At 43.7% G+C, this 16,613-nt stretch overlaps 1 protein-coding gene across 6 annotated transcripts in view; it reads left to right on the top strand.

Annotated features, from left to right (window-relative positions):
- The window catches only part of LOC139551750 (probable global transcription activator SNF2L2), a 59,579-nt gene extending 48,446 nt beyond the window's left edge, over window positions 1-11,133 (top strand). For all 6 annotated transcript variants that reach the window (XM_071363058.1, XM_071363061.1, XM_071363060.1 and 3 more), the window contains exons 3-7: window positions 7,009-7,244; window positions 8,181-8,286; window positions 9,624-9,725; window positions 9,866-10,007; window positions 10,297-11,133. In XM_071363058.1, the coding sequence (XP_071219159.1) occupies window positions 7,009-7,244; window positions 8,181-8,286; window positions 9,624-9,725; window positions 9,866-10,007; window positions 10,297-10,433 (723 nt within the window). In that variant the 3' untranslated portion in view covers window positions 10,434-11,133. The remainder of the gene's footprint in view (window positions 1-7,008; window positions 7,245-8,180; window positions 8,287-9,623; window positions 9,726-9,865; window positions 10,008-10,296) is intronic.
- The last annotated feature ends 5,480 nt before the right edge of the window (window positions 11,134-16,613 follow it).

A 16,613-nucleotide genomic window follows, 5' to 3' on the forward strand; every position in this document is an offset into this window, starting at 1 on the left:
GATTAGTATATCTGTATAATCACATATTGTTATCCTGTTATGTGGTCTGAACATAGTGAAAAGTGGACATTTTATTCAGGAAAATTTGAAATCAGAAGTCCTGCCGCTAGCCCAGTCAGCGTATTACAGCTGTGAGAGTGTATTGTAATATTTTGAAATAATAATGTGTAAATCAAATCAAATCAAATAGTATTGGTCACATACACATGGTTAGCAGATGTTAATGCGTGTGTAGCGAAATGCTTGTGCTTCTAGTTCCGACCGTACAGTAATATCTAACAAGTCATCTACCAATTTCACAACAACTACCTTTGTAACGGCTTTCTTCCATAGGTGAAGGAGAGGACCAAAGTGCAGCGTAGCCAGTGCTCAACATGTTTAATTAAAAGATCAAGTGAACACTACAAACAACTTACAAAATAACAAACGTGAAAACCGATACAGACCTATCTGGTGCAGAACACAAACACAGAGACAGGAAACAAACACCCACAAAATCCCAACACAAAACAAGCCTCCTATATATGATTCTCAATCAGGGACAACGATTACCATCTGCCTCTGATTGAGAACCATATTAGGCTGGACATAGAAACAGACAAACTAGACACACAACATAGAATTCCCACCCAGCTCACGTCCTGACCAACTAAACACATACAAAACAACAGAAAACAGGTCAGGAACGTGACAGAACCCCCCCCTCAAGGTGCGAACTCCGGGCGCACCCCTAAAACTCAAGGGGAGGGTCTGGGTGGGCATCTGTCCGCGGTGGCGGCTCCGGCGGTGGACGAGGACACCACTCCACCACTGTCTTTGTCCCCCTCCTTAGCGTCCTTTGAGTGGCGACCCTCGCCCACGACCTTAGCCTAAGAATCCTCCCCAAGGCCCCCACATGATTTTGGAGGTAGCTCAGGACAGAGAGGTAGCTCAGGACAGAGAGGTAGCTCAGGACAGAGAGGTAGCTCAGGACAGAGAGGTAGCTCATGACAGAGAGGTAGCTCAGGACAGAGAGGTAGCTCAGGACAGAGAGGTAACTCCGGACTAATGGCAGCTCCGGACTGAGTGGCAGCTCCGGACTGAGTGGCAGCTCCGGACTGAGTGGCAGCTCCGGACTGAGTGGCAGCTCCGGACTGAGTGGCAGCTCCGGACTGAGTGGCAGCTCATGACTGTAGGGCAGCTCATGACTGTAGGGCAGCTCATGACTGTAGGGCAGCTCATGACTGTAGGGCAGCTCATGACTGTAGGGCAGCTCATGACTGTAGGGCAGCTCATGACTGTAGGGCAGCTCATGACTGGCTGACGGCTCTGGACGCTCATGGCTGACTGACGGCTTCGGCAGATCCTGTCTGGTTGGCGGCTCCGGCAGATCCTGTCTGGTTGGTGGCTCCGGCAGATCCTGTCTGGTTGGCGGCTCTGGCAGATCCTGTCTGGTTGGCGGCTCTGGCAGATCCTGTCTGGTTGGCGGCTCTGGCAGATCCTGTCTGGTTGGCGGCTCTGGCAGATCCTGTCTGGTTGGCGGCCCTGGCAGATCCTGACTGACGAATGGCTCTAGCGGCTCCTGACTGACGAACGGCTCTGACGGCTCGAGACAGACGGGCGGATCTAACGGCTCGGGACAGACGGATGGCTCAGACGGCGCTGGGGAGACGGATGGCTCAGATGGCGCTGGGGAGACGGATGGCTCAGATGGCGCTGGGGAGACGGATGGCTCAGATGGCGCTGGGGAGACGGATGGCTCCGATGGCGCTTGGCAGACGGCCAGCTCAGACGGCGTTGGGCAGACGGACAGTTCAGACGGCGTTGGGCAGACGGACAGTTCAGGCGCCGCTGGGCAGACGGGCAGTTCAGGCACCGCTGGGCAGACGGCAGACTCTGGCCGGCTGAGACGCACTATAGGCCTGATGCGTGGTGCCGGAACTGGAGGTACCGGGCTGAGGGCACGTACCTCAGGGCGAGTGCGGGGAGCAGGAACAGGGCACACTGGACTCTCGAGGCGCACTATAGGCCTGGTGCGTGGTACCGGAACTGGAGGTACCGGGCTGAGGGCACGCACCTCAGGGCGAGTGCGGGGAGAAGGAACAGTGCGTACAGGGCTCTGGAGACGCACAGGAGGCTTGGTGCGTGGTGCCGGAACTGGAGGCACTGGGCTGGAGACACGCACCATAGGGAGAGTGCGTGGAGGAGGAACAGGGCTCTGGAGATGCACTGGAAGCCTGGTGCGTGGTGTAGGCACTGGTGGTACTGGGCTGGGGCGGGAAGGTGGCGCCGGATATACCGGACCGTGAAGGAGGACACGCGCTCTTGAGCACCGAGCCTCCCCAACCTTACCAGGTTGAATGGTCCCCGTAGCCCTGCCAGTGCGGCGAGGTGGAATAGCCCGCACTGGGCTATGCAGGCGAACCGGGGACACCGCCTGTAAGGCTGGTGCCATGTACGCCGGCCCGAGGAGACGTACTGGAGGCCAGATATGTTGGGCCGGCTTCATGGCACCCGGCTCGATGCCCAACCTAGCCCTACCAGTGCGGCAAGGTGGAATAGCCCGCACTGGGCTAAGCACGCGTACTGCGGACACCGTGCGCTCCACCGCATAACACGGTGTCTGACCAGTACGACGCCCTCTCACTCCACGGTAAGCCCGGGGAGTTGGCTCAGGTATCCAACCCGGCTTCGCCACACTCCCCTTTAGCCCCCCCCCCCAATAAATTTTTGGGTGAGCCTCTCGGGCTTCCAGCCTCTCTTACGTGCTGCCTCCTCAATCCACCGCTCCTGGGCTGTGGCTGCCTCCTTCTCCCGAGAGCGGCGATTCTCTCCAACCCTTCCCCAGGGTCCTTTTCCGTCCATGATCTCCCAAGACCATTCCTCCTGTGTCCAGTAGTCCTGTGTACTGGGCCGCTGCTGCTCCCCGTTGCTACGCTGCTTGGTCCGGGTTTGGTGGGTGTTTCTGTAACGGCTTTCTTCCATAGGTGAAGGAGAGGACCAAAGTGCAGCGTAGCCAGTGCTCAACATGTTTAATTAAAAGATCAAGTGAACACTACAAACAACTTACAAAATAACAAACGTGAAAACCGATACAGACCTATCTGGTGCAGAACACAAACACAGAGACAGGAAACAAACACCCACAAAATCCCAACACAAAACAAGCCTCCTATATATGATTCTCAATCAGGGACAACGATTACCATCTGCCTCTGATTGAGAACCATATTAGGCTGGACATAGAAACAGACAAACTAGACACACAACATAGAATTCCCACCCAGCTCACGTCCTGACCAACTAAACACATACAAAACAACAGAAAACAGGTCAGGAACGTGACAACCTTTTACACACAAGTGTAAAGGAATGAATATGTACATATAAATATATGGATGAGCGATGGCCGAACGGTATAGGCAAGATGCAGTAGATGGTATAGAGTACAGTATATACATATGAGATGAGTAATGTAGGGTATGTAAACATTATATAAAGTGGCATTGTTTAAAGTGACTAGTGATACATTTATTACCACCAAATTTTTTATTATTAAAGTGGCTAGAGATTTGAGTCAGTATGTTGACAGCAGCCACTCAATGTTAGTGATGGCTTTTTAACAGTCTGATGGCCTTGAGATAGAAGCTGTTTTTCAGTCTCTCGGTCCCAGCTTTGATGCACCTGTACTGACGTCGCCTCCTGGATGATAGCGGGGTGAACAGGTAGTAGCTCGGGTGGTTGTTGTCCTTGATGATCTTTTTGGCCTTCCTGTGACACCGGGTGTTGTAGGTGTCCTGGAGGGCAGGTAGTTTGCCCCCGGTGATGCGTTGTGCAGACCTCACTACCCTCTGGAGAGCCTTACGGTTGTGGGCGGAGCAGTTGCCGTACCAGGCGGTGATACAGCCCGACAGGATGCTCTCGATTGCGAGTGTTTTTGGTGACATGGCAAATTTCTAGTCATATCACAGTTTACCTTATTTGCTTATGGTTTTGCCTACACCTAGTGACCTGCTTTTTAAATTATATGAACAAAAAATATTCAATTTTATTTGGAACGGCAAGCCAGATACAATTTAAAGGGCCTATTTTTATATAACGAATATGAATTCGGAGGGCAGAAATGATTAAATATTAAAGCATTAGACCTCTCACTAAAGGCATCAGTCATACAAAAGTTATACTTAAATCCAAACTGGTTCTCTAGTAAATTGGTACGAATGTCTCATCCTATGTTCAAGAAGGGCCTTTTTCCCTTTATTCAGATTACACCTACTCATTTTCGGTTGTTTGAAAAGGAAATAATCTCCAAAATATCTTTATTTTTTAAACAAGCCTTAGAAAGTTAGTTGCAATTTCAGTTTAATCCACCTGAAAGGACGGAACAAATATTGTGGTTAAATTCCAATATACTAATTGATAAAAAAAACTGTATTTATCGAAGAAATGTTTAAAAAAGGTATCATTTTAGTGAATGATATCATAAATAGGACTGGTGGAGTTATGTCACACATGCAGCTAACATAGACATATGGAAATGTCTGCTCTACCCAAAATTACAACCAATTAATTGCAGCATTACAACAAAAATGGAAGAGGCAAGTAGAAGGGGAAAAAAGCAAGGAACTTGTATGTCGGCCCTGTATTAAAGAACATAAATGGTTAAAGAAAAGTGTGATAAATAAAAGCATATACCAATTTCATTTAAGTACCAAAAAACTGACAGCTGTGCCATATAAATTGCAAAATAGTTGGGAAGAGATTTTAGATGTACCCATTCCATGGCACATGGTTTATGAATTGATACGCAAAACAACGCCGGATTCAAAACATCGAATTTTTCAATTTAAATTACTATTCAAAATTCTTGCAACTAATATAATGTTATATATATGGGGGATACAATCTTCCCAGCTCTGCAGATTCTGCTGTGAGGAGGCAGAGTCATTAGATCATTTATTTTGGTATTGTCCATATATAGCTCGTTTTTGGTCACAGGTCCAGGAATGGCTGAAGAATTGCAACATTTGCCTAGAACTAACGCTACAGATAGCAATACTGGGTGAATTGAAAAGCCATAATCATTCAATAATATAATAATTATTTTTCGCAAAAAAAAAAAGATCATTTACAATCTGTAGAAGCTATGAGAATAGGAAGGTTCAATTATTTTGTGAAGCATCACAGCACAGTTGAAAAATATATGGCAAATAGAAATCCGAAATGAAAGATGTTGAGAGATCGATGGGAGGGGTTGAATGGAGCTGAATGGCGGGACTAATAACAAGATAAACAATGTAAAGCATACGGGATCTGTAAAATGTATATACTGTAGGTTCGGAACTTTTGTGAAATATCACAGTTACAAATAGAAATCAAACTGGATGGACATCAGAAATAGAGGAAGGACTAAGAACAAACAAGAGAGAACTATTGTGAAGTAGACTGTGTCTGTAAAATGTGTATAAGATGTATAAATTGAAGGTAAAAGCAGAAGTGTTTATTAGTTACTCCAATTGGGGGATCGGTGGTAGGGTTTGCGGGGAATAATAATAAAGGTATATTCTTTAAAAAAGTATGTCTATATAGGTATGTATATGTATGCATGCATGTATGGATATATATATTTACCCCAAAAATATGGGGGATTGGAAATAATGCAGACAATTACATTGGAAGCAACATTCTTTCCGAAATATTAAGCTGATCCACCCCTTAAAAAAAATAGAATTATTCAGCCTCCTGAGGTTGAAGAGGCGCTGTTGTGCCTTCTTCACCACGCTGTCTGTGTGGGTGGACCATTTCAGTTTGTCCGTGATGTGTACGCCGAGGAACTTAAAACTTTCTACCTTCTCCACTACTGTCCCGTCAATGTGGATAGGGGTGTGCTCCCTCTGCGGTTTCCTGAAGTCCACAATCATCTCCTTTATTTTGTTGACGTTGAGTGTGAGGTTATTTTCCTGACACCACACTCCGAGGGCCCTCACCTCCTCCCTGTAGGCCGCCTCGCCGTTGTTGGTAATCAAGCCTACCACTGTAGTGTCGTCTGCAAACTTGATGATTGAGTTGGAGGCGTGCATGGCCACGCAGTCATGGGTGAACAGGGAGTACAGGAGAGGGCTGAGAACGCACCCTTGTGGAGCCCCAGTGTTGAGGATCAGCGGGGTGGAGATGTTGTTTCCTACTCTCACCACCTGGGAGCGTCCCGTCAGAAAGTCCAGGACCCAGTTGCACAGGGTGGGGTCGAGACCCAGGGTCTCGAGCTTAAGGACGAGTTTGGAGGGTAATATGGTGTTAAATGCTGAGCTGTAGTCGATGAACAGCATTCTTACATAGGTATTCCTCTTGTCCAGATGGGTTAGGGCAGTGTGCAGTGTGATTGAGATTGAGTCGTCTGTGGACCTATTGGGGCGGTAAGCAAATTGGAGTGGGTCTAAGGTGTCAGGTAGGGTGGAGGTGATATGATCCTTGACTAGTCTCTCAAAACACTTCATGATGACGGAAGTGAGTAGTCGTTTAGCTCAGTTACCTTAGCTTTCTTGGGAACAGGAACAATGGTGGCCCTCTTGAAGCATGTGGAACAGCAGACTGGGATAGGGATTGATTGAATATGTCCGTAAACACACCAGCCAGCTGGTCTGCGGATGCTCTGAGGACGCGGCTAGGGATGCCATCTGGGCCGGCAGCCTTGCGAGGGTTAACACGTTTAAATGTTTTACTCACGTTGGCTGCGGTGAAGGAGAGCCCGCAGGTTTTGGTAGCGGGCCGTGTCGGTGGCACTGTATTTTACTCAAAGCGAACAAAGAAGTTGTTTAGTTTGTCTGGGAGCAAGTACCAAATGAAATTTAAATTGTTTACACAAACAGATTTCGACAAAAATAAAGCCCCAGAAGTCAAAGATGACCGCAATAGACCTATACACCAATGGTTTATGTTAAAATTTGTGAACTATTTTCAGCTTTAGTGTATAAGTATATTGCGGTCATCTTTGAATTCTGAACAATGAACTTCTTCTTCCTCCTCCTCAAGGTGGAGGAGAACGGGGTCTTGGAGGACATGGAAGAGGACATCAGCCTGAAGAAACGGAAAGGTGATCACCACGGCAACAAAGACTTAGAGTCACGAGACTCCGGACAGGATGCTGAAGGTGAAAAGGTCAAGAAGCGCCGGGGCCGACCTCCGGCGGAGAAACTGCTCCCCAACCCCCCCGAGCTCACCAAGCAGCTGAGCACACTGGTGGATATGGTCATCAACTACAAAGATGGGTGAGATTAGCAGCGAGAATTGGGGATGAGCACTGTGTTAATTATGTAATTATGATGCAATTATGTCCACACGTATTATTAAGTACTAATTAGCAATTTGTGGATAAGAAGGGCAGTGACGTTTGATGTTAGACCATGCAGGGACTGGTTCAACATGAATTACTTATTGTTTCCCTCCATTTCACAGTGTGAGCAGTGTGCTGCAGAAATGATCAGACAGAGAGGACTTAGATAGATCAATAGACTTAGATTGTATCTGTCCCATTATGGCATCTGTGAGAGCATGGGCAGCAGGTAGCCTAGCAGTTAAGCACTTTGGGCCAGGTTGCTGGTTAGAATCTCCAACATGACAAGGTGAAAAATCTGTCGATGTGCTCTTCAGCAAGACACTTAACCCTAAGTGCTCCTCTAAGACCCTCTGCTAAATAACTTAAATGTAAAAAGAAACCTGAGAACTTTTTTGAGGTAGTCCATTTTCTTATTCTACTACTTCTATGAGTTGGCAAACAAACTAAAAGGGTGCACACTGCCACCTAAAGTGTGTTGTTTGAACAGGTATAGAGCCAAGGTTGGCGATTTACTGCCACCTTCAGTTATGGAATTTTTCCGCACATGTATATTTCATTGGCTGATCCCTCCTGGTGACCTGTTGGAATTATGTGATCTTTCCTCAATGGCTCTGCCCATGCTAGAACAAGCTGTTGGGCACAAGAGTCCTCTATCTATCTCTACGATCGGACCCGACTTAAAATAATATGTTTTCTTTCAAATACTTTGGCTGCACTTGATTGGCACGATGGAACTAAATCTGGCTAATCCGCCACTCCAGGCAGGCTATATCAAACGCTGAAACTATTTGAAACTAATCATATACTATTGTCTGGAGAGGTCTGTGTGTTTTTGGCCCGTAACAGAGCCTGTGCTAAATGCTTCCAGGTTGGGCCGTCAGATCAGCAAAGGCTTCATCCAACTGCCTTCTAGGAAGGAGGTGTCAGAGTATTACGAGCTGATCCGAAAGCCTGTGGACTTCAGGAGGATCCGGGTAGGCTCAGTGGACCCTCTACACCAGAGATTCCCAACTTTTTTCACACATTTGATCAAATTAGCCACAAATACATAGCATTTTACATTTTCATATTGCATTTGATATAACCCTTCATAGTTCATAACAGCATCACAATGAATTGGAATACAGTGCACTTGTAGGCCTCCACAAAAACAGTAGGCTATTTTACTGCAAATAGACTTTTGGTGTAAAATAGCCATCTTAAAGACTCATTCCAATTAAATGCAGAGATTTGGGAACACACCATTTTCTGTTCATATTGCATTTTATATGACCTATATCAGCATCAAAATGAATTATTATCTATTATTATGCACCTGTATTTATATTTGCACATGCAGTACCAGTCAAAAGTTTGAGGCACACCTACTCATTCCTGGGTTTTTCTTTATTGCTACTGTTTTTTACATTGTAGAATAATAGTGAAGACATCAAAACGATGAAATAACACCTATGGAATCCTGTAGTAACCAAGAAAGTGTTAAACAAATCCAAATATATTATATATTTGAGCTTCTTCAAAGTAGCTACCCTTTGCCTTGATGACAGCTGTGCTCAGCATATGTAGAAACTCCTTCAAGACTGTTGGAAAAGCATTCCAGGTGAAGCTGGTTGAGAGAATGCCGAGAGTGTGCAAAGCTGTCATCAAGGCGAAGGGTGGCTACTTTGAAGAATTTCAAATATAAAACATATTTGGATTTGTTTAACACCTTTTTGGTTACTACATGATTCCATATGTGTTATTTCATAGTTTTGATGTCTTCACTATTATTCTACAATGTAGAACATCGTAAAAATAAAGAAAAACCCTTGAATGAGAAGGTGTCCAAACTTTTGACTGGTACTGTATATATATTATTTTGATTATCTCCCCCCCCCCCAAAAAAAATATTTCAGGACTCACGCCCCAACAGGAAATATTGGCGCGTGGATTCCCTAGATTGGGCACCCCTGCTCTACACCGCAATCTATAAACTCAGCACGACACCAACCCACCCACATCTTACCACATACCAATTCAGCGCAGAACCAACCCACCCATCAGCCTTCTGGTTGCTCACCACCAAATCTCAGCACTAACCCACCAGATCGACCAACAAATCTTCCCACATACCAACTGGATCTAGGCCTGTTAACAAAGTCACAGATGGCAGTGCTAGCCTTTTATGTGTCCAACGGTCCCTCCACAACCCTGTGGTTGCATATTCCATCGTCATCTGAGCAAACTTTTCTTTGATGTTGTATTCAGGTACTAATATACACTGTATTTATGTGAGCATACATGTTTTCTGACAATGTGTTGTTTTTGGTAGGAGCGTGTGCGCAATCATAAGTACAGGAGTGTGGGAGATCTGGAGAAAGACATCATACTGCTGTGTCACAACGCCCAGACCTTCAACCTGGAGGGATCTCAGGTGTGCCGCAGGGATGTGATCTAGGGCCACTGGAATTCATGTCACTGTCTACGGTTCTACGTGAAATCCACATACCATGATTCCCCCAGCTAATGATTGTGAGAGGCTAATTTGGTTTATGTTGTGTGTGTTTGCCATAGATATTTGAGGACTCAATTGTTCTCAAGTCTGTGTTTGAGAGTGCACGGCAAAGGATTGTCATTGACGATGAGGTGAAACTGGACAGCACTGCCATCCGTGAAGATGACAGAGGTCGAGACAATCAGTTGGTTTCATCAGCAGGTGAGACCCAGCCATTGTGATCTCAAAATAAACTCTGTGAAGGATACCTTCTTTAAAAAAAACAATGAGAAGATCAATATTATGTAGTTCAGTTGACAATGAGAAGCACTTTTACACTCACTCACCCAAGTTATGAAGCAACATTATTTAGATTTTGAGTAGCTTGAAATTATTTATTTTCACAAAGATCAATGACAGGACAAACTAATATCTGGTTGTCATTATAAAATGTAAATGGCAAACTAGTGCCTTCAACTCTCTTTTGTTCCTTTCTTAATCCTCTCTTCAGTGAAAATGGCAACAAAGCAGGGGAAACAGAGGATGAAGGAGGAGAGAAGCAGAAAGACGAAGGTCAAGAAGACAGTCTACAGTGATGTAGACAGCGATGAGGATCTGGAGGACAATACAGCTAAAGATGAGGCTTGACCTGGAGGACCAACGCTAGTTCATTTATCCTCCTTATCCTCTTTCTTCCTATCCACTGTGACTGTTTTTGCGTCGCAGCTCATTCATTTGCTCACCTTGCAAAAGGTTTGTCTCATCTCAAGTCAAGAAAGCCACTCGAAGGAATGCACATAACTAATTATGTTGGTCCTCAAGTAATTAATGCAGCCTCAAATATTCATGTCCTTTTACTATTATTTGAGCTTTTTTTTTTATGATGTTGCTCCCTCGGTCTTCATGTGAAAGCTGCTGTGTGTATCCTTAATGCTTTACCAGAGGATATCTCTCCACTCTTTTTCCATTAGTTTTTTATTTTATTTGAACGTGTTATTACTGTATGTGTGAAATTAGAATGTATTTCTGCTGAGACGGAGACCACCCTCAGAGAGTGGCACCTGTTGATAACATCTCTATGTGTTGTGTACAGGTATGGGAGATGTCAGAACATGGTTGGTCAGTTCTTCAATATGACCAGGATGCACACTACTGGATTGTTTCAAATCTCAAAATGTGTGGATTTAAAATTGAAATTTGATTCTGTAATAAAACTCCAAATAGGAGAAGTGTATTTGAACAATATTGTGTATTCTGAACGACCTGACCACCAACATTGTTTTCAAAGTTAATAAGCAGTTATAAACAGATAAAGTTGTATCACTTCAGGTGTACGTTTTATACTTTATACTCATGGGCTTTTTGTATTATTTTGCGTCTTTTTGAGTTTGGTTTAGAGTGGCAACTAGCAAGTCCCAGGTGACAAACAAGAAAGAGAAAAAATAGATCTCCCAGCAGGAGACAGTATGGATTTGTGTTGATGTCTTTTTTTTTTTCTCTCTCTTTTTTTGGCAAGAAAAAGCAACCCGCTGGGACCCCGATTCTGGCATGAAGAAGTTTGTGTACCAGTTGCTACAGTTCTTCTGTACTAATCCTGCTTTGTGTAAAAAGAAAGGCAAGACATCAGTGTAGCCAGCAGAAACATATTCTATAGCCCAAGGACTGATTATATTAATATGTTTATATTGTTTAACCTTACTAGGGTATGTGGAACGGTAGCGTCCCACCTCGTCAACAGCCAGTGAAACTGCAGGGCGCCAAATTAAAAACAACAGAAATCCCATAATTAAAATTGCTCAAACATACAAGTATTTTACACCATTTTAAAGATAGACTTGTTGTAAATCCAGCCACAGTGTCCGATTTCAAAAAGGCTTTACAATGAAAGCACACCAAACGATTATGTTTGGTCAGAGCCAAGTCACAGAAAAACACAGCCATTTTTCCAGCCAAAGAGAGGAGTCACAAAAAGCAGAAATATAGATAAAATGAATCACTAACCTTTGATGATCTTCATCAGATGACACTCATAGGACTTCATGTTACACAATACATGTATGTTTTGTTCGGTAAAGTTCATATTTATATCCAAAAATCTGAGTTTACATTGGCGCGTTATGTTCAGTAGTTCCAAAACATCCGGTGATTTTGCAGAGAGCCACATCAATTTACAGAAATACTCATAATAAACATTGCTAAAAGATACAACTGTAATGCATGGAATTTTAGATCCACTTCTCCTTAATGCAACCGCTGTGTCAGATTTCAAAAAAGCTTTACGGGAAAAAGCACACCATGCAATAATCTGAGTACAGCGCTCAGAGACCAACACAACCAAAACAGATATCCGCCATGTTGTGTAGTCAACAGAAGTCAGAAATAGCATTATAAATATTCACTTACCTTTTGATGATCTTCATCAGAATGCACTCCCAGGAATCCCAGTTCCACAATAAATGTTTGTTTTGTTCGATAATGTCCATAATTTATGTCCAAATACCTCCTTTTTGTTTGCGCGTTTAGCCCAGTAATCAAAATTCATGACGCACGATCACTAGGTGCAGACGAAAAGTCAAAAAGTTCCGTTACAGTCCGTAGAAACATGTCAAATGATGTATAGAATCAATCTTTAGGATGTTTTTAACATAAATCTTCAATAATGTTCCAACCGGAGAATTCCTTTGTATTCAGAAATGCAATGGAACGCAAGCTAACTCTCACGTGAACGCGCATGGTCAGCTCGTGGCTCTCTGGCAGACCTCTGACTCATTCCCCTCTCATTCGCCCCTCCTCCACAGTAGAAGCATCAAACAAGGTTCTAAAGACTGTTGACATCTAGTGGAAGCCTTAGGAAGTGCAATATGACCCCATAGACACTGTGTATTCGATAGTCAAAGAGTTGAAAAACTACAAACCTCAGATTTCCCACTTCCTGGTTGGATTTTTTTCTCAGGTTTTTGCCTGCCATATGAGTTCTGTTATACTCACAGACATCATTCAAACACTTTTAGAAACTTCCGAGTGTTTTCTATCTAAATCCACTAATAATATGCATATATCAGCTTCTGGGCCTGAGTAGCAGGCAGTTTACTCTGGGCATGCTTTTCATCCAAAATTCCCAATGCTGCCCCCTACCCTAGTGAAGTTAAATTGCAGGTAAGGTTTGCTGAGACAGAACGTGAAAGACAGCATTGTACCCATTCTTATGCTTATCACTCTTTTTGTATGTAGGACAATGCTGTAGCAATGCACTTAGCCATCCGCTACATTTGTATAGTCTCAGCCAGGAGAGGTGAGAAAGGAAAATGAACTGCATTTGGGCTATTATATGTCACTCTCTCTCTGAGGAAAGTATATGATGTGATGTAAAATGTGTCTGAATCTCTTGCATCTTTCTTTCTCTTTGTCAACATTGAAACAACGTTGAATGCATTATGCAAGGAGTAGATTTTTGCATAGTACGGGATCTAATCTTATCCGATTGCATTCTGTTTGTGTTGTGATATGAAAGTCTGCTTACAACCCACCCTTCCTCTTTCAATCAGAGTTCAATACACATGCAATCAATCAGAAGCAGACTAGAACAAATTCAATCAAATTCAATCAAATATTTATTTATGAATCCATTTGAGTAAGTGTTCTTGTTTCAATATGCTAAACCAGATTTTCTTTGCACAACCAGATTTTCTTTGTACACTCTACAGATCTCTGAATAAGTAATGGGTTTAGTGCAATGATTTGCGATGAAGTCGGTAGCTGGGTAGACACGGGCCATTATCAAAGACAGATTTACTCATAAATAAACATTGATCAACCCCAAGTTCACCATAGCTTCAACATTACCAGAGTGACAAAGGATATTAACTGAAATTGACAAAATGTTTCATCAAATGTAAATACCAATGTTGCAAAGATACACAAGCGATAGCCTCCGATGGCGGCATATTTCATATCATCCGACAAAATGTAACATGGACCAACATAGCTTCCACAGTTACAACCAATAGGTGGTATAGTGCCCTCAAATCTCATCACTAAGCTAAGTTCCCTGGGGCTGAACACCTCCCTCTGCAACTGGATCCTGGACTTCCTGACGGGCGCCCCAGGTGGTGAGGGTATTAAAAAACATATCCGCCATGCTGACCCTCAACACAGGGGCCCTTCCAGGGTGTGTGCTTAGTCACCTCCTGTACACCCTGTTCACCCACGACTGCGTGGCCTAGCACGACTCCAACACCATAATTACGTTTGCCGACAACACAATGGTGGTAGGCCTGATCACCGATGACAACGAGACAGCCTATAGGCAGGAGGTCAGAGGCCTGGCAGTGTGGTGCCAGGACAACAACCTCTCCCTCAAAGTCAGTATTACAAAGGAACTGATCATGGACTACAGGAAACGGAAGGCCGAGCACTCCCCATTCACATCGACAGGGCTGTAGTGGAGAGGGTCGAGAGCTTCAGGTTCCTTGGTGTCCACATCACCAACAAACTATCATGGTCCAAACACACCAACACAGTCGTGAAGAGGGCACGACAATGCCTCTTCTCTCTCAGGAGGCTGAAAAGATTTGACATGGGCCTTCAGATCCTCAAAACGTTATACAGCTGCACCATCGAGAGCATCTTGACTGGCTGCATCACTGCTTGGTATGGCAACTGCTTAGCATCTGACCGCAAGGCGCTATACAGGGTAGTGAATACGGCCCAGGACCTCTATACCAGGCTGTGTCAGAGGAAGGCCCAAAAAATTGTCAGTGACTCCAGTCAAACAAGCCACAAGCGGTACCGGCAAGCGTTACCAAGCGGTACCGGCAAGCGGTACTAATGCACCAACAGGATCCTGAACAGCTTCTATCCCCTAGCCATAAGACTTCTAAACAAGACTGCTGAATAGCTAATAAAATGGCTACCTGGACTACTGCCATTGACCCTTTTTTTACACTGACACCACAACACACACACACTTTCAAACTCACAACATACGCTGCTGCTATTGTCTATTATCTATCCTGTTGCCTAGTCACTTTACCCATACCTACTGTACTGTATATGTACAGTACATACCTACCTCAATTACCTCGTACCCCTGCACATCGCCTCGGTACTGGTACTCCCTGTATATAGGCATGTTATTTTCTACTCCTTTTAAAGAGCCATGTTAATTTTACTCATTATTTTTATTAGTTATTCACTGTGTATTTATTTCTCGTGTCACTATTTCCATTTTCTTTATTTATTCAAAATCTTATCTTTAACTCTGTATTGTTGGAAATGGACCTGTAAGTAAGCATTTCACTGTTCGTCTACACATGTTGTCTACGAAGCATGTGACAAATAACATTTGATTTAATTTGACTAAAATACCAATATATGGACACATTTCATCTGAATAGTTTGTAACGCAAACTCCATAGCCTTTCACAATGGATTTACAATTCTTCCAATGCACAATATTGTTATGCTTTTATTGCATCAAATGGTTGTTTTATGCAACAGAATAGAGGGTTCTTATAACTCTATTGTGTCTGTGTGAACTGAAAGTGTGCCTCTGTGAAAACACTGACAGGTGATTTACGATGTCTTTGGGGTTCCGCATTCCAGAGCATGAATATCACGGGTGGTGTCATTGTCCGGGAAACAAAAGTTAATTTTTTTGGTTCTGCTGGGAGTATGTTTGGAGAGCTGCTTCGTAGCGGTGGAGAGTCCTTGAAAATGCAAATGGGATGGTTGATGTGTGTACCTAAAAATGTGTTACGTTTCATTTGGATTCATTGAAGGTATGAAAATGTGATGAATTCTATGTGGGTATGTGTGTATAATCGATTACTAGAGATTCGAAAAAGTAAATCAGATGCAACTTAAACAACCCATACGTAGACATACAGTTGAAGTTGGAAGTTTACATACACCTTAGCCAAATACATTTAAACTAAATTTTTCACAATTCCTGGCATTTAATCCGATTAGAAATTAGGTCAGTTAGGATCACCACTTTATTTTAAGAATGTGAAATGTCAGAACAATAGTTGAGAGAATGATTTATTTCAGCTTCTATTTCTTTCATCATATTCCCAGTGGGTCAGAAGTTTACATACACTCAATTACTATTTGGAAGCATTGCCTTTAAAATGTTTAACTTGGGGTCAAACATTTCGGGTAGCCTTCCACAAGCTTCCCACAATAAGTTGTGTGAATTTTGGACCATTCCTCCTGACAGAGCTGGTGTAACTGAGTCAGGTTTGTAGGCCTCCTTGCTCACACCCGCTTTTTCAGTTCAGCCCACACATTTTCTATAGGATTGAGGTCAGGGATTTGTGATGGCCACTCCAATACCTTGCCTTTGTTGTCCTTAAGCCATTTTGCCACAACTTTGGAAGTATGATTGGGGTCATTGTCCATTTGGAAGACCCATTTGTGACCAAGCTTTAACTACTGATGTCTGGAGTTGTTGCTTCAATATATCCACATAATTCTCCTACCTCATGATGCCATCTATTTTCTGAAGTGCCCCAGTCCCTCCTGCAGCAAAGCACCCCCATAATATGATGCTGCGACCCCTGTGCTTCACGGTTGGGATGGTGTTCTTCGGCTTGCAAGCGTCCCCTTTTTCCTCCAAACATAACGATTGTTATTATGGCCAAACAGTTCTATTTTTGTTTCATCAGACCAGAGGACATTTCTCCAAAATGTACAATCTTTGTCCCCGTGTGCAGTTGCAAACTGTAGTCTGGCTTTTTTATGGCGGTTTTGGAGCAGTGGCTTCTTCCTTGCTGTGCGGCCTTTCAGGTTATGTCAATATAGGACTCGTTTTACTGTGGATATAGA

The sequence above is a fragment of the Salvelinus alpinus genome, chromosome 24 (genome assembly GCF_045679555.1).
Source record: "Salvelinus alpinus chromosome 24, SLU_Salpinus.1, whole genome shotgun sequence".
NCBI lineage: Eukaryota > Metazoa > Chordata > Actinopteri > Salmoniformes > Salmonidae > Salvelinus > Salvelinus alpinus.